This window comes from Centrocercus urophasianus, unplaced genomic scaffold (genome assembly GCF_019232065.1).
Source record: "Centrocercus urophasianus isolate 14NV4802_14NV808 unplaced genomic scaffold, USGS_Curo_1.0 seq_10, whole genome shotgun sequence".
NCBI lineage: Eukaryota > Metazoa > Chordata > Aves > Galliformes > Phasianidae > Centrocercus > Centrocercus urophasianus.
This window is the reverse complement of record NW_024884142.1, coordinates 631,109-648,123: the sequence shown is the minus strand read 5'-3', so window position 1 is coordinate 648,123 and position 17,015 is coordinate 631,109. Positions and strand designations below refer to the sequence as shown.

At 51.9% G+C, this 17,015-nt stretch overlaps 2 protein-coding genes across 3 annotated transcripts in view; one reads left to right on the top strand and one right to left on the bottom strand.

The window, feature by feature from the left end:
• The window catches only part of IFT172 (intraflagellar transport 172), a 32,800-nt gene extending 19,591 nt beyond the window's left edge, over nt 1-13,209 (top strand). The window contains exons 23-47 of the mRNA XM_042819490.1: nt 64-184; nt 620-764; nt 837-926; nt 1,310-1,407; nt 3,256-3,391; nt 3,469-3,585; nt 3,972-4,114; nt 4,827-4,920; nt 5,167-5,231; nt 5,354-5,534; nt 6,047-6,156; nt 6,431-6,560; nt 7,044-7,142; nt 7,484-7,593; nt 7,956-8,019; nt 8,263-8,349; nt 9,292-9,408; nt 9,536-9,646; nt 10,243-10,362; nt 10,913-11,008; nt 11,479-11,538; nt 12,026-12,124; nt 12,383-12,536; nt 12,759-12,850; nt 13,056-13,209. Coding sequence (XP_042675424.1) covers nt 64-184; nt 620-764; nt 837-926; nt 1,310-1,407; nt 3,256-3,391; nt 3,469-3,585; nt 3,972-4,114; nt 4,827-4,920; nt 5,167-5,231; nt 5,354-5,534; nt 6,047-6,156; nt 6,431-6,560; nt 7,044-7,142; nt 7,484-7,593; nt 7,956-8,019; nt 8,263-8,349; nt 9,292-9,408; nt 9,536-9,646; nt 10,243-10,362; nt 10,913-11,008; nt 11,479-11,538; nt 12,026-12,124; nt 12,383-12,536; nt 12,759-12,850; nt 13,056-13,145 — 2,729 coding nt within the window. The 3' untranslated portion in view covers nt 13,146-13,209. The remainder of the gene's footprint in view (nt 1-63; nt 185-619; nt 765-836; nt 927-1,309; nt 1,408-3,255; nt 3,392-3,468; nt 3,586-3,971; nt 4,115-4,826; nt 4,921-5,166; nt 5,232-5,353; nt 5,535-6,046; nt 6,157-6,430; nt 6,561-7,043; nt 7,143-7,483; nt 7,594-7,955; nt 8,020-8,262; nt 8,350-9,291; nt 9,409-9,535; nt 9,647-10,242; nt 10,363-10,912; nt 11,009-11,478; nt 11,539-12,025; nt 12,125-12,382; nt 12,537-12,758; nt 12,851-13,055) is intronic.
• A 252-nt stretch (nt 13,210-13,461) lies between these two features.
• On the bottom strand, nt 13,462-16,533 carry KRTCAP3 (keratinocyte associated protein 3). Of its 2 annotated transcripts, XM_042809145.1 has the most exons (6): nt 16,300-16,533; nt 16,140-16,199; nt 14,538-14,738; nt 14,222-14,356; nt 13,999-14,071; nt 13,462-13,919 (listed from the first exon to the last, which is right to left on the bottom strand). In XM_042809145.1, the coding sequence occupies exons 1-5, from the start codon at nt 16,516-16,518 to the stop codon at nt 14,006-14,008; spliced, it is 681 nt and encodes a 226-aa protein (XP_042665079.1). In that variant the 5' UTR covers nt 16,519-16,533; the 3' UTR covers nt 13,462-13,919; nt 13,999-14,005. The 2 variants fall into 2 exon arrangements, with proteins under 2 accessions (XP_042665079.1, XP_042665086.1); XM_042809152.1 differs by lacking the exon at nt 16,140-16,199.
• Between the last annotated feature and the right edge of the window lie 482 nt (nt 16,534-17,015).

Genomic DNA, 17,015 nt, shown 5'->3' with positions numbered 1-17,015 from the left:
GTTTGCTTCACAGTTCTGCTTCCTTGCTGGTTTCAGCATATCAGCTTTCATGTTCCCTTACAGCAGTGGAGCTGGCTCGCCTGGCATTTCCTGCAGAAGTTGTGAAGCTGGAGGAGGCATGGGGAGACCATCTGGTGCAGCAGAAACAGCTGGATGCTGCCATTAACCATTATATCGAAGCCAGGTGGGGGCAGGTGATGGCTGTATAACTAGCAGCAGCATATCCTGGTGGGTTGTGTAATTCATATGATTTGCTTAAATCAGTAGGGCTTTTTTTCTGAGTAAGCCCTCGACCTTGTTTTGCCAGTGCTCCTGATACTTCTGTGCAGTCTGCTGGCCCAGCCATGGATTCCTCACCACTTATCTTTCAAGATCTCTCAGCCCTAATTAGTCTTCTCTGCTGTCCTAGTTCTTAATTATTTTTTTCCCCTAGCTTTGCCAATTTTCCAGACCTTTGTTCTCATGCTTCCTGAAGGCTGCTTTCTTCTCTGCTAGTACTGTGAAGTTATTCAGGTCCTTCTTGCTGCTCTAACCCTGGAAGAAGAATCAAGAATCTCCCCAGCTCAGCTATAGGAGATGACTGCTGGCTGACTGTAAAAAGTAATGTTTCTGTTGCTAGGTGCTCCATTAAGGCCATAGAGGCAGCTTTGGGTGCCCGGCAGTGGAAGAAAGCCATCTACATTTTGGATTTGCAGGACAAACAGACAGCAGTTAAATATTATCCCAAGATTGCCCAGCACTATGCAGCCCTGCAGGAGTATCAGGTGAGGCCACAGAACACAATCATTGCTGCTCTCTATCCGTTGAGACTGCTGACTATAGTCATCTCACCACAGGTCGCAGAGGAGCTGTACATCAAGGGAGACCAGACCAAAGATGCCATTGACATGTACACACAGGCCGGGCTCTGGGAACAGGCTCACAAGGTAAAATCAGAAGCCAGAGTTTCTGGGAACCTCATCCTGCTTAGTGGGTTGTACTTCATCAGCAAGAGGCTTTGTGTGCCAGCATCAAGTGCTGTTTCTAAAGGATCGGTGCAGGGGCATCTGAAAGCAAGAAAGAATTCAGTCCCTTGTATCCACAATCCTCTTTACTTCAGCAGCCCCACGGTGGGTGCACCTGTGACAAATAGTGCTCTCCAAAGGGCCTGGTCCTGTGTGCTTTGATCACAGTGACAAATGACAACCAATTGTCTGCAGAGCATGTAGTGTATATGCCTATTTGCAGTAGGAAGGAGATTCATTTTCAGCTTCTACTTCACTACTCTGTACCAAGAAAATGCTTGTCCCATGTGTGTTTGTTTTGGCAGCTGGCAATCAAGTGTATGAGCCAGGAAGATGTGTCTGTTCTCTACATAACCCAAGCCCAAGAGATGGAGAAGCAGGGCAAGTACAAAGAAGCAGAGAGGTGAGCTTTATGATCAGTGCTAGTCCAAGACAGAGCTCTGAAAGTTTGGCTGCAGTGAGAAGGAGCTCTTTCCCTAAATAGGAGCTGAGTTTGGGACTGGGATTTGGAAAGATCCCATGTACTATCATCACATTTGGAGCCCTAGAATTGATATTTCAGAGGTCATAGGAAGAGAAGTCAAGGAAATATTGATGAATTTTTGTCCACCAGGACAGAAAGGAGATTAAGGTGTCTCATGTAGCAGAAATGAGGCAAGGCTTTTCCCTGTGTGCCACATCTGGTCTGTTGTGGCCATGGAAGTGTTTTTCAGCCAGGTTACTATTTTTGTCAGCTCTAGATTAAGAATGACACCATAAGGTTAGTAGGTACAGGGACAAACACAGCTATCTGATGCCATGGCACCTGATCTCAAGGATGCCAGTACATGAAAGGAAGCATTACAACTGGAAAGGTCACACAGAGTTTAATCCTTTTGGTGGAGTAAGTTGAATTGACACTGTCACGTTGTCATTCCACCAGAACTCACAGCCTGAGGTTGGAGGCTGAGATGAAAGCAGGTCACAGAAGCCCAGAGGGTCCCTCCAAGTCAGGACACGGGGTGACCAGTGAGGACAGAGGAAATAACATTACCCTCCAGCAGATGATGGTGGCGTAACAGAAGGGCCCTGTCTGAGCAGTGCTCGGCCATGTGGTCTACAACAGTCATGCTGTGTACCAGTGCTGTATATCAGTTATATGCCATGCTGTGTACCAGCTAACAGTGCTGGGCCTGATGTACCCCCATGTACAGTTGGCCAGGGCACACTGCTGACATATTCAGCTTGCTGTCAGCCAGAACCCTTACATCTCTTTTTGTAGGACCATTCTCCAGCCTCTCATCCCATGGTCTGTACATATATCCAGAGTTGCCTCATCTTGACTTGGTCTTGTTAAACTTCATGTGATTGGAGATTGCTCAGCCCTCCAATTTGTCAGTATCTCTGCAAGGACACTACTCAGGGGTGTCAACAGCTCCTCCCAATTTAGTATTGTCCACAGACTTACCCAGCATATACCTTCAAGTCCTGTAAGTTCTAAGTTAGCAATGAAAAAATTAAAGAGAACTGGCCCTAAGATGGAGCCCTGAGGAGCCCCACTAACGACTGCCTGCCAATCTGAGTGTAATCATCTAGGCTCGACCAGTCAGCCAGTTGTTCACCAGTCTTATTATGTATTTGTCTAGATGTATGCTGGACATTTTGTCCAGAAGGATACTGTGAGAGACAGTGCAGAAAGCTTTGCTGAAATCCCAAAGGATTGCATCAGCTGGCTTCCCTTAGTCAGTTAGATGGGTAACATCATGAAACAGGACTTTCTCCCCACGAACTCATGCTGAATGTGACTAGTGACTGTACTGTCTTTCAAGCATCTTCAGTAACTTCCAGAATAATCTCCTCCATGATTTTACTAGACATCAAAGTGAGGCTGACAGGCATGTAATTAGCAGACTCTTCTTTTTTGCCCTTCTTGAAAACTGGGACAACATTTGCCAGCTTTCAGTCAACTGAGATCTCTCCAGATTCCCAAAACTGTTGGAAAATAATTGAGAAAGGTCCCACAGTAATAATATCCAGCTCCTTGAGTACCCTGGGATGATTCCCATTGGGTCCCATAGACTTACATGCATCCAATTGGAGCAGCAAATCCTGCACAAGTTTGGTGTTGGCTGTGATTTTATTGTTCCTGCAGTCATGGTCCTCCAGAAATGCCTTCTGACAGTGAGCCTACGATGTCCCTGCTGGATGCAGAGAGAATACAGGGCTGAGTACCGTCTTCAGCTGAGTCTTGTGAACATGCTTGTGTTTCCAGGCTGTACATCACTGTGAATGAACCTGATTTGGCCATCACTATGTACAAGAAGTGTAAGATGTACGATGAGATGGTTCGCTTGGTAGCCAAGTACCACAAGGACTTACTCAGTGACACCCACCTACACCTGGGCAAGGTGAATGCATCTCACGGCCAGGGATCAGGTAGGGCAAGCAAGGGTAAGTGTCACTAATTCATTGCTTCTAATTGCAGGAGCTGGAGGTAGAGGGACGTTTACAGGAGGCTGAGTACCACTACCTAGAAGCTAAGGACTGGAAGGCCACAGTGAACATGTACAGAGTGAATGACATGTGGGAGGAAGCCTACAGGGTAATGATCAGCTATCCTGCCATGCAGGGTTGCAGGATTCCAGTAGGAATTGCCCTGTCCATATTCACCACAAAATGTGCAGGCTTGATGTGGACTATCTCACTTATCTCATGTATCTCACATATGTGGCACAGCAGTGAAGGTCTTTGTGCCACTGCTGTGCCTCTAACTGCTCTGCAGTATTGCACTCCAAAAGCAGGCCTGGACTACTAGCCACTGTGCAGCACTGGCATTTCAGCCTTTCTCTCATTCTCCTTAGCCCAGTGGTGGCTACAGAAGGGCTCCTCGGGAGAGAGCAGTTGGTGCAAGAGGGTAAGTCCTGGCTCAGCCTGCTGAAGTAGAAATTGATGCATTGTGTTTTTTTCTGCTTTCTTGGCTTTGGATAGGTGGCCAAGGCACATGGTGGGGCAAACTCCTATAAGCAAGTGGCCTATATGTGGGCAAAGAGCCTGGGTGGAGAGGCAGCTGTGAAACTCCTCAGTAAATTTGGACTTCTGGAGATGGCCATTGACCATGCAGCTGACAGTGGGTAAGCAGGTCCTTCAGCCCAACACTTCTGCCTTCATCACCTGAGAAAGATGGAATGGCCCAAGATATGTGCATGTGTGTGATAGCTGCAGGTCAAGGATATGGCGGATCTTCCCATGCGTCTTCCTTCATGCTCTCCCCTGCCCATACCTTGTGCTTCCTGACACTCTGTCCTTGGCACAGAGGACTTAAAAGATAAGTCTTGTTCACCTGTCAGTCTCATAAATGTAAAGTCTGAGGTGGGCAGACAAAAGAAATTTTCCCTTTAACTTGAACAGAGAGATCGTGTGAGAGCCTCTGAACACAGGGGAAGGTATTCCTCATGCTACCATAAGTAACTGCTTTCCAGAAGTGTTTTGGCCCCACTCTGCAGCTGCCCAGGCATGTGTCTGCACTGCCATCCACAGTGCTGCTTTGCCCCAGCTCTCCCACTTTTCTGGGCTCCTGGAAGCTTTGTGACCCCCCTTTAGGGCTGAACAAAGGGCCTCTGGCACTTAGAGCAAGTGTGAAGGAGCTGAATCTCCTTAGTGGGAGACAAAAAAATTCCTAGGTTTTGATCAAGAGCAGGAGTAGTGGCCATTCACTTGAAATCCCCCAGGCTCCCCCCTCTCCTCTCTCTGTGTCTTGTGCTCTGTTTGATGTCTCACTCTTGATGAAAGCATGCCCTTGCAGCTCACAGTCCTTCTGTGACCCCATTTTCTCTTTCATTTCAGTGTCTTTGAATTTGCTTTTGAACTGGCTCGCCTCTCCATGAAGCAGAAGATGCCAGAGATCCACTTAAAATATGCCATGTTCCTAGAAGATGAGGTAATTTTACCACTTGGAATAGGTAGAAGCCCCCTGGCCACTCAGGTAATCAAACAGTTCCCCTGAAGGGCTGCTGCAGAAGGCACTTCTGTGGCTGCAGACACTGCTCACCTCCATAGCTATAGTCCCAAGCTTTCACACACCTCTCTGTTTCACAAATTCTCTCTTCCTCATGGTAAGTTGAGGAAGTCATGTGCTGTTATCAGGAGAGAAAAGTGTGCACATAAACTCCTCCTTCTTTCCTAGGGCAAATTTGAAGAGGCTGAAGCAGAATTTATTAAAGCTGGAAAACCCAAGGAGGCAGTGCTAATGTATGTAGTCTTCCTGCTTTTGTACTGCTGCATCTCCCTGTCTGGTGCCAGCCTGATTGCTTCTCCTGCACTGCTCTGCCTCCTGCTGTGCCTCTTATTACATCTCCTGTCAATCCTCCTAGGTTTGTGCATAACCAGAACTGGGATGCTGCACAGCGTGTGGCTGAGGCTCACGACCCAGACAGCGTGGCTGATGTGCTTGTAGGACAGGCACGTTTTGCTTTTGAGCAAAGAGAGTTCCAGAAAGCAGAGGCCTTCCTCCTGCGAGCACAGAGACCTGAGCTGGCAATAAAGTACTACAAGGTGAGTGTTGACTGTGGCAGGATCGTTGTCTTTGTCCCTGGTTGACAGCCCGGTTTCTATGGAGGAGTAAAATCCAGCTCCTTTCAGCTTAGTAGCCAAAGAGAAATGTTTACACGGGTGCTTGCTAGTATGACTTAAATCTGGCCTTTTCTTAGAAAGCTAATCTGGCAAGAATTTCACAGCATATCTTAGCTGTTCCACAGCTCTGGGAGAAAGTACCTTGCCAGAAAGGTGTGGGTAAGCCTCAGGGATGATGTGAGTGGTGGGTTTGAGGACTGTAAGAGACTGTTCCATAGAGTTAGCTAGGATGAATGTGGAATCTTCCCCTGAAATTGCCTGGGTGAGTGGTGCCATTTCAACCAGCAGAAGAATTGGATGACATTGCTGTGGTTGTTCCTCCCAATGGATCCTCTGGCAAGGTGACACGAGAGGCAGTATGTTTTGTCATGTCAGGAGAGCAGTGGACCCTGGTGAACTGGGGAAAGCTTCTCCTTTCTGGTGTGCTGCTGCAGGAGGCTGACATGTGGAGTGAAGCCCTGCGGATCTGCAAGGAATACGTGCCTGGTCGGCTGGAGGAGTTACAGAAGGAGTGTGGCAGGGAGGCTGCCAAGAAGGGCTCAGGGTAAGTATTGTGCTCAGGCTGCAGGGAGCAGACTGCTTGCTCTTTCCCTAGGCCGTTGATCTGCCAGGTCTCCAGTGTTGCCAGTGCATCTCCCCAGGTTCCTTAATCATACTCTCTTGAGTGTTAGCTGTGTGCGTTCTTTGACACACACACAGCCCCCTTTCCCTTCTGAGGTCTCTGACTTACTTTTGCTTGCACCTCCCTGCCAGTGCTGTCTGCAGGATTTCTGTGGCAGCATCACAGTCTTGTTCACAGCCTGTGTTTCTCCCTACAGAGGAACAGAAGGGCTGCTGGAGCAGGCACGGGAGTGGGAACAGGCAGGGGAATATGCCAGGGCAGTGGACTGCTATCTGAAGGTGCAGGATTCCAGCAACAGTGTCCTGATGGAGAAATGTTTGCTGAAGGTGTGATTCCCTTCATCTGCTCTACTATCTAGGAGGCTTCCCCATATACCTCAGTCACTGCAGGACACAAGAGAGCCATCAGTGACCATTCTCTTGAGCCCAAACAGGCTGTCCTCTTACCTCATGCTGTGCTGACATCCTTGCTGCAGCATGATGTAACCTTTGTGCCTGTATCTCCCTGCACAATGAAGCTAGACTTTATTCATAGACCTTAGCTAACTGAGCGCCCTTTCCTGGCACACATCCACCAGCCTTTGAGTGATGTTCTTGTTGGTACTTTTCACTAGTACCTGTGTCCTTGTATCCACTTCAGTAACAATTCTGTCCTTGTCTAAGCTTCTCTGAATCACTAAAGTGGGCTATCGTTTCTCCTCCTCTTTTTCTGCATAGTTCAAGTGCAGCTGACTCTATATTAGCTGGGACTGAGCTCTTCCCAGCTTCATCCCTTTCTCAACAGCTCTTATTGCTGCTTTCTCTCCACAGGCTGCTGAGTTGGCCATTAAGTTCTTGAGCCAGTCACAGAGCATGGAGGTCACACGGACCGTGGCTCCTCAGCTGGTGGCCATGAAGAAATACAGTTCGGTGAGGGCTGGTGCCTGACACTGCAGAAATAGTGACATAGGAAAGGAGAGCTGTATCCAAGGAGAGGAGGGCAAGTCACATCCAGGGGTGATGGGTGGGTGGCCCACTACAGAGTCAGGCAGTGCTGAGCCATCAGAAAGAAGGAAGGAGGGGAAAGGATCGAGTTCTAGAATGGTATGAGAGGCTCAAGCCTTGGGAGGAGACAGAGAAGGGGGTGACTCTTTGAGAAGAGACTTTGTGTTGCTCTGTGTGTTAGGCACTTCCAACAGTGCCAGCTCCAGCCTGGGCTGCAGGGTGCCTTTGGAGTTTTGTTCCTCATGAGACTGTCTCTGCCCTTGCAGGCAGCAGAGCTCTACCTCAACATGGACCTCATCCGAGAAGCCATTGATGCTTTCATTGAAGGAGAAGAATGGAGCAAAGCCAAACGTGTGGCCAAGGAGTTGGACCCCAAGTATGGGGTTGGACTCTTTCAGCTTTCTCTCCCACCCCAGCATGGTCCCTTGCCCTGTCCTGTCCTGCTGTCCCTGGGTATTCTGGATTCTCAGAAAAAATCTTCATTCTCTTTTGTCCCTGTCTTCCCTCTTCTTGATATTCCTGTGCACGTATTTCCTGTTGAAAGGTCTGTCATCCCTTTCTGTCCTCACACATATTGGAACGAGCTGCCCAGGCTCCTCCTACCTATGTACACAGGTGCAGACTTGAAAGATGTAAAAATCCTTTTTATCTCAAAGCAGACAAAGTTGAACCCAGCCTCTGCACTGATCCAAAGCACTGTTAGCCCTGCTGTGTGTTAAGGCTCTTTTTACTTTGCAGGTCAGAGGAGTACGTGGACCAGCGTTACAAGGAGTATTTAAAGAACCAAGGAAAGGTAGATTCGGTATGTATTTGGGATGTCCAGCAGGACAGGGACTGAGGTCCCCAGGGCCTTCTTTATGGGGCTTTTGCCTAAATATCCATCAGGGAGGATTCTGTATAGGCCTGAGTTGTGGCAGATGACCAGATGGGTCGCACTGGATCTCTGCTTCCATAAAGAGGGAGAGACTGTGTGTATGTGAAGAAAAGCTGGAGGTGGATAGGAAACCTTGCCTTCACAGCAAATCTGTGCTGTGTCCATCCACAGTTGGTGGGAGTCGACGTCATGGCTGCTTTGGATATGTATGCAGAGCAGGAGCAATGGGAGAAGTGTCTGGAGGTTGCAGCTAAGCAGGTGAGTGCCTATGTGAGGAGGAAGGCTGGGGTGCTTGGCTCTCTGAAGCAGGGACAGCAGGAATGAATGGGCAGAGGCAAATGAGCCTTCTCTGTGGGGAGCACGGGGAGTCACTACAGCAGCTCTAAAACCACCTCTCTGCTGCCCCTGTCCTGGTACACCACACCTAAAAAGGAAGTGTGAGACACCAGAAGCATATTGTGTTTAGTTTTTGTGATTGATGGAACACTGAGAAAGCTAAATGAGTTGTTTGGGCTGCAAGTAATTGGCACCAAGGAAACAGAGAGCTTTCTTTCTACGTGTTCTTCAGAAGCCTGATGTCAGTTGAAATTAAGGCATCTTTGTCATGAAGGCAAATTTGACATTTTTTGCATTTTTACTGACTGGAAGCAAAAAAAAATGACCCCAGCAGAATAATAAAAACAGAGAAAAGCAAAATGAAACTGTTTTAGAGCTATTCCAGGATCTGCTTTGGGGATTTGTTTGTGTTCTGTGGCTACTGATAAATGAGCTGCACTAAGGACAGGTGCTGATTCTCTACAGTTGAGGTATTGCTTCAGACTGAATAACAGCAGGGCAGCCCCTGGGAAAAGTCTGCAGTAACTGCAGTTATCATAGTTAATCCCTGAGGCAAACACTGGCAATTTGGGCAAACAAACAGTGTTGTGCTGTTGGTTTTATTGTTGTTACTTCTAATGCATTAAGCAGCAACCTGAGTTTGGACTACAGTAAACCTGATTTCTTTTTGACTCAGACTTCCCTGTTGATGTGAATGGTTTTTGTTGTAGCAGCTGTTATCTTGGAGAGTCCTGTGATGGTGCTCTAATTGTTCAGGAGGCAGCAGTGTTGTTTTTCAGGCTCAATTTATGTACAAGCATCTGACAAGCATTCAGCTCATTAATCTTATGCTTTCAGTTCTTATGTTTTCTGTTTCTTCTCCAGAGCTATAAAGTCTTGCACAAGTATGTAGCTCTGTATGCAACCCACCTCATCCGGGAGGGCAGCTGGGACAAAGCCCTGAGCCTGTATGTGCAGCATGGAGCTCCCGTCAACCCACAGGTAATGAAGACAGCATAACATCCCTGTGGAGCTGCCAGAGAGCAGAGCTGCCCTTCCCTTAGCCTGTGCTTAGCAACAGAAGGGCTCCAAACTTCTGCCACTGAGATTTCACTCCTTTGTCTTGCAGAACTTCAACATTTACAAGCGTCTGTTTGTGGAGATGGTGAATGCAGCTGGCATGAACTGTGCTGAGGCATACTCCAGCTGGGCTGACCTGCGTGATGTCCTCTTCAGTCTGGTGAGCGTGGGCCACGGCCACCACTGCCTGTTAAAGTCTGAAGTGCCCACTTCTCATCCTGTACCTATATTCAGCAGCCCAGCTGAGGGAAGGACCCAGAAAAAGCACAGAACTGCTGAGCCTGGAAACATCTTCCCATCTCCCCAGAGCTGCTTCATGGAATCATGGAATTATAGAGTGGCCTGGGTTGAAAAGAACCACAGTGATCATCTAGTTTCAACCCCCCTGCTATGTGCAGGGTCGCCAACCACCAGACCAGGCACAGGGCTTAGAGCCCTATGCTCCTTCTCTCCTGTCTCCAAATATCCCAGCCAGAGCCCGTGATGGCCTTTGCTATTTCTGTACCACAAATACCCACCCCCAGCATAAACTAAACCAATCAAACAATCCCATGTTGATCCAAACTCCCCTCCTTGCAGCATTGCCTGTTGCTCTCTCCTTTTCCCACAGCCTCCTCAGTTCAGCACTGTGCAGGATCTGGAGCGCTCAGATCCAGACCTTTCCCAGTCCTTTGAGGTGTCTGGATGTTTCACATCATTCTTTCTCCCAGTTTTTCCACAGTCTTACGCAGTGCTCCCTGTTCTTCTCTTCTTCAGTGTGAAAATTTAGCAAAGTCAAGTGAGGTGAACACTCCAGCACATGCAGAGTTTGAGACTATGCTGCTGATATCTCACTACTACGCAACCCGCTCTGCTGCTCAGGGTGTGAAACAACTGGTAAGGGTCTTGAAATTCCTTTATCAAGTCAGCACTGTGAGTGCAGGGCTCCATGGGGACATGCAGGTTCAGGGCATGATGACCCAGAGGTGGTTCACAGGGAGCAGGAATTGGTTCCCAACTCCTTGTGAGAGTTGGGCTTCAGCAATTGGAAAAGAAAGGCAGGCAGAAGGAGGCCAGAGAACAGCAGAGGTGAGAAGGATAGGCCTGGAGGTACACAGTCAATGGGAAAAGACTGAAGGAAGAGATAGCAACACATAACTGCTGGAACAGGAAAGAATCTGTTTTCAAAATCTTTGTATGCATTGGATAATTAAGGAATCTAATTACTGCAAGGGAGAGGCAGGTTAGATAGAAAGAAATGCTTTCTAGCAGGTTTCCAGCTTGGAATGGCCATGAACAAAAGCTCCTACAATGAATCCTTTATGTCAGTAATGGTGGGTGCAGAGCTCTGCTACGGGGCCGTGGTTATACGATCTCAGGAGATCTCTTCCAGCCTGATTCTTTTCCATGCTTACTGTTGTGGCTTTACTGTCCCTTGTGTCTACAGGACACCGTGGCTGCCAGGTTGTCCATTTCTCTGCTGCGTCACACTGATCTCCTTCCTGCAGACAAAGCCTTCTATGAAGCTGGGATAGCAGCCAAGGTGAGAGCTGTCTGCCACAAGAGCAGCTCAGGGGTTCCAAGCTTTTTCTTCCATGGTCTCCCCCAGCTGCACTGGCATGTGAGCAGCCAGATGCTGGCTTTGGAGGCCTTTCCTCAAACATTTTGTGTTTTATCATGATGTGGCCGAAGAGCAAATCTGAATTAGTAAGGGGACATGACCTGCAGACCCAGGGGGTAGACCAGAGCTCTGTTTTGTGGCTCTGCTATTGCAGATGCAGGACTCTTCACTGGCCCACCTTGCTCTGGTCACCTAATTGTTACCACCTAACTGTTATGTAATGACTACAGGCTCTGACCTCCTGCCCAGATGTAATGACACACAGCAAGGATAGCAGCATGTTCTTACTGTTTGGTGCTGTCTGTCCAGCCCATCATTCACATGGGAGAGTTGTAGCTGGGAAGATAAACCATCCGCTGCCTGGTCTCACTTGTGGTTTCTCTCAACACTAGGCAGTCAACTGGGAGAACATGGCCTTCATCTTCCTGAACCGCTTCCTGGACTTCTCAGATGTGCGTATCTGCTGCTGGGGGAGAGGTTGTGGATGCCCCATCCCTGCAGGCATTCAAGGCCAGGCTGGATGTGGCTCTGGGCAGCCTGGTCTGTGGTTGGTGACCCTGCACACAGCAGGGGGTTGGAACTGGATGAGCATTGTGCTCCTTTTCAACCCAGGCCGTTCTGTGATCTATGATTCTATGACTCATGCTTCAAAATGACAGTGAGCTGTAGGGCTGTGCAGACCCAGCATATGCTCAGCCTGGCCAGGAGATGCCTGAGGCTGAATGAGGCAGCTACACCTGAGCTGGTACTGATGGAGAATGCAGGGCCCTGAACTTGCTGTGTGCACACGTGGGGCTATAAAATGCCACCTTCCAGGAAGGCCCAGTCCTCACAGCACTGACAGATAGGGGCATTGGTAAAACCACCTTTACAATACAGACTGCAGTGTGAATGCCAAGGATGGTACTGCCTTGAGATCCACCACTTCTCCTTTCTCAGGCCATTGAAGAAGGGAACCTGGATGCTCTGGACCACTCCGATTTTCAAAGCACAGACATTCCCTTTGAAGTGCCACTCCCAGCCCATCAGCACGTGCCTGTGAGTATCATCCCCCTCTGTCAGATCCCTGCAAATGCTGCCTCTCTGAACAGCGACTTGTATGTGGGTGGCACTTCAGAAGGTGGAAAAGCAGCCAGGACCATCCACCACAAACACACCTGCAGGCCCTGTTCACATGCACCCATGCACTCTCACGCTCCCTCTGCTATACACGCTCACTAATGCACACATGCCTGCACTCGCTCCCCACTTCTTGCACACACACAGCATACAGTACCCCTGTCCTCTGCCCTGCAGGAGGAGAAGAGGGAGGAGGTCAGGGATTGGGTGCTCACCATGTCCATGGACCAGCGGCTGGAGCAGGTGCTGCCGCAGGACGAGCGTGACACATACGAAGCCTCCTTGGTGGCTGCAGGCACAGGGGTGCACTCCCTGCCCTGTGTGCTTACAGGTAAGCTCTGGGCCAGCTCACAGCTGCACGGGGAGTTGGAGCACTTTGCACCTTGTTTTGAGAGGGGTCAGGCAGCACTGTAAGAGGAGCAGGGCAGCTATGTGGCTGCCTTCTACAAAAGTGCCCCGCTGTGAGGAACTGCGCACGGCAGGGAGGGATGCGCGAGGCAGGAGGGCTGCTGTGGGGCTTGGCTGGTTGGTGAGGCTGTCACTGTGTGCCCAGGGTACCCCGTGCTAAGGAACAAGATCGAGTTCAAGCGGCCGGGCCGAGAAGCCAACAAGGACACGTGGAACAAGTTCCTGATGGCTGTCAAGGTGAGCCAGGCACTCATTCCCCCATGCTGATAATTAATCATTGTCCCACTGGTGGAGCTACACCAACCCAGGGCCATTTCATTGTACCTCCACTGAATTAATCTCACCGTACCGGGGCACAATACGCCTTGCAGGTGCAGCTCTGCCAGTTCCCAGGTGCCAGTAGGGAGAAGGCAGTCACACTTCCCCCTCTTCTACTCTGCAGACATCCCACAGCCCTGCATGCCAAGATGTGCTCAAGTTCCTCAGCCAGTGGTGTGGGGGGCTCCCAAGCACCAGCTTCTCCTTCCAGTGAGACCAACCATCCTGTTCCTCAGCCCCCTCTGCTTCTACCCTCCAATAAACACATCTCAACCCTTCTGTGCTCCCGTTTGTCAGGGGATGCAGTGCCCAGGGATGTGTAGTTCCTGGAGGACAGAGCCATAGCCCTTCCTCTCACTTCCTTGCCCCTTGACATGACTGCTAACCACGCAGCCTCCATGCTGAGGGGTGAAGCATCACACTGCAGCCTGTTCTGGGAGGCTGGGAGGAAAGGCTGATACACACCTTGCACTGTCCTTCGAGGAGCAGACCCAGCTTCCTGCAAGCATCCACAACGGGGAAACTGCAGCCAGTGTAAAAACGAAAACTTTTATTTACTCAAAGAAACAATGGAGGTTTACAAGAAAGGGGTTCTTCATCTTCTGTTCATCAGCCTGCTTCTGAGCCCCAGCTCTGCATGTGGAGCACCAGCACCAAGGCCAACCACAGCCATTGCCAGGCCTCGGCACTTCTTCTTGCCCCCACCCTGTCCCTCTACCTCCCCACAGCTGTGCGTGTAAAGAGATTGACACAGCTTTCGGCGCATCAGGAGGATCCTTATGGCCCAGGAAGGGAGGATAGGGAGGGGTTTCATGAAACACAGCACATGCTGGGTGAAGGCTGCTGGTGCTTCTGGGCAGTCGATGCCTGGGACCAGCAGGGTTTATCCCAGGGAGGATGGTGGGGTCGTGGGGAGGAGCACAGCCCCATGCTACCTGCAGCAGGTGCAGCATCACCCCACTGTATGACAGCACTCGTGCAGCACCACCTGCAGGGAGAGAGAGTAGATGTGTTGCAGCCCGTGACCTCCCTGCACTGCAGGGCCGTGCCCACACCACTGCACTCACCTCTCCACTATGCACAGGTCTCAGCCAGCCCCACCAGCAGCTGCCTCTCCTTCACCGTACCTGGCCTGGCCATCTGGAAGAAAAGAGGTGGAGGGCTGCAAAGGAATGCACTAACGGGGTGCAGGGAGTGCTGAGGTGGGGCAGGGAGCCCTCAGCCCAGTTGGGAGAGCCAGCAGTAACAGTAGGTCAGACAGGGATGCCTGTGTGCACGGTTAGGACGTACCTGGTCCTTGCTGTAGCCACGTGCACAAGGGCCGATGCCCTGCAGGACCAGGGCTGCCAAAGAGCACCTTCCAGCCAGCACAGCTTCTGCAGCTGCCAGCAGCACAGAGGGGAACCAGAGCGCCAGGGCCGTGTCCTGCAGAGCAGAAAGTGAGGGGTTTTTGGGGGGCACAGACAGCAGCGCCCACCCAGAGCTGAGAGGGGCCCATTCAGACCAACGGGGGCCGGGATGGAGGGAAGAGAAAGAGAAAAAAGGCAGAACATTGAGAAAGCAGAAGCAAAGGAGAGGGCCGAGCATCAGGCCCACAGGTACTCACATAGATGCGCGTGGTGTTGAAGGGACAGTCGTTGGTGGCTATGGCTGCGCGGGCATCAGCCGGCAGCGCGGGGCTGTTGCAGCCGGTGACCAGGCGCATCCCACGGCTGTGGATGGTGAGCGCGATGGCCAGCGCCAAGCCCACGCTGCAGGCTGCAGACAGCAGACAGTTCAGCAGGGATACGCCCAGCAGGGCCCAGTGCTGCCAGCATAAGGAGAGCGCGTGAGAGCGGGACCAGCCACAGCTGGGGTAAGGCGTGGGGTTGGGCACAGCGTGGCTCTGCATGGGGTCACTGGGAACCCTGCAGAGGTTTCTGCTAGGCAGATACATGCTGTGCACACCCCCGGCTCTTGGTGTGCTTCAGCCATCCCCTGGGCTGTGCCTCACAGAATCACAGAATGGCCAGGGTTGGAAGGGACCTCAAGGATGATGAAGCTCCAACCCCCTGCCACATGCAGGGCCACCAACCTCCACATTTCATAGCAGCCCAGGCTGCCCAGGGCCCCATCCAACCTGGCCTTGAACACCTCCAGGGATGGACGGGGCATCCACAGCCTCTCTGGGCAGCTGTTCCAGCACCTCACCACTCTCTCTGTAAAGAACTTCCCCTGACATCCAACCTAAACCTTCCCTCCCTCAACTTCAAACCATTTCCCCTTGTCCTGCTGTTATCTGCCCTTGCAAAGAGTCGATTCTCCTCTTGTTTGTAGGCTTCCTTTAGATACTGCCAGGCTGCACTGAGGTCACCCACAGCCTTCTTTTCTCCAGGCTGAACAAGCCCAGCTCCCTCAGCCTGTCTTTGTAGGGGAGGTGCTCCAGTGCTTTGATCATCTTTGTGGCTCCTCTGGACCCTCTCCAGCAGCTCCCTGTCTTTCTTGTACTGGGGGCTCCAGACCTGGATGCAGTACTCCAGATGGGGCCTCACAAGCACAGAGTTGATGGGGACAATCAGCTCCCTGTCCCTGCTGGCCACCCCTCTGCTGATGAAGATCTGATGCCTCACCACTGCTTCACCTCACCCGCAGAACCATAGAATGGCCTGGGTTGCAAAGGAGCACAATGCTCATCCAGTTCCAACCCCCTGCTGTGTGCGGGTCACCAACCAGCAGCCCAGGCTGCCCAGAGCCACATCCAGCCTGGCCTTGAATGCCTGCAGGGATGGGGCATCCACAGCCTCCTTGGGCAACCTGTTCCACTGCCTCACCACCCTCTGTGTGAACAACTTCCTCCTAATATCTAATCTAAACCTCCCCTATCTCAGTTTAAAACCATTCCCCCTATGCTACAGATGCAAAGCCACAGACCACAGAGGCTCCCCCCGGCAGCAATGCCTCACACACCCCTGCCCTGTGAGACATCAGACATAGGGCTGCAGCTTTACCCGTTAATTGGAACATTTCTGCCCAAAGAAGCTGCCCAGAGCCCAGGCTGCTGCCCACCCTCCTCCAGCACCATGAGCTGCCACGGCCCGAGCAGCAGAGGCGGAAGGAGCTGCTGGGTCCAAGGTCCAAGGGAGCGGCTGCCCAGAGCACACGGAGTCACGCTGAGGCCCCCGCACAGCTCCATCCCCCCCATCTCCCACCCCAGCAGCCCCGCACTCACCAGGACAGCCCGGGAAAGGTTGCGCGACACCACGATGGCAACGATGCCCACAGCGATGTTCTGCGAGGAAGAGATCCTCGCTCAGCACAACACAGCAGCCTCACCCGCCCCCACCCCCTCTGGCCCAGCATGGGGTCCATCTGCACCGCACAGCTCTCACCAGCAGCCCGGACACCACAGACACGACGTTGGCCACCGCGTACTCAGGGGTGACGGCACCCTTGGTCCTGGAGACGTGCCGCAGGACGGAGCCGTGCACGATGGCTCCCAGCACCAGGGTGCTGTGGCCCAGCACGATGAGACCCAGCCCAGCACGCATCAGGCGCTGCGGCTCAGCCAGGGGCCCCGGCCACCATCGCCCCGCACGCCTGCCCGCCATGGCCGCCAGCAGCAGCAGGAGCAGGCCGCTCGCAGCTGGAGCCGCCCCGAGGCGGAGCCCCACTCCTCCCAGGCCCGGAAAGAGGCAGCACTCGGGTATTTACAAAACAGTTTATTAAAAATAGGAAATGATAGAAATGAGATGCGGGAGCAGCGCCGCGTTCAGCCCCAAAGACGCATGCAGGGCTGTGGGCTCAGCTCCTCCGAGCACCCTCAGATAGAAAGGAGATGCAGAGGGAGCTGAGCGCTGGAGCACCCGGTGGCCCAGCAGAGCCCAGGCCAACAACAGCACGGGGCTCCAGGCTGCCTGCCAGAGGCCCCGAGCACACAGGGGGCCCGCGGCAGCACGCAGCAGCAGGGCAGGAGGGCCAAGCTCGGCTCCAGGATGCTGCAGCAGGGGACACAGCCCAGGGGAGCACACGCTGCAGCCCTGCACCTGCAGCGCAGGCCGACGTGCAGAGCTGCGGGGCTGTGCAAAACGAGTAAACAAAGTGCAGC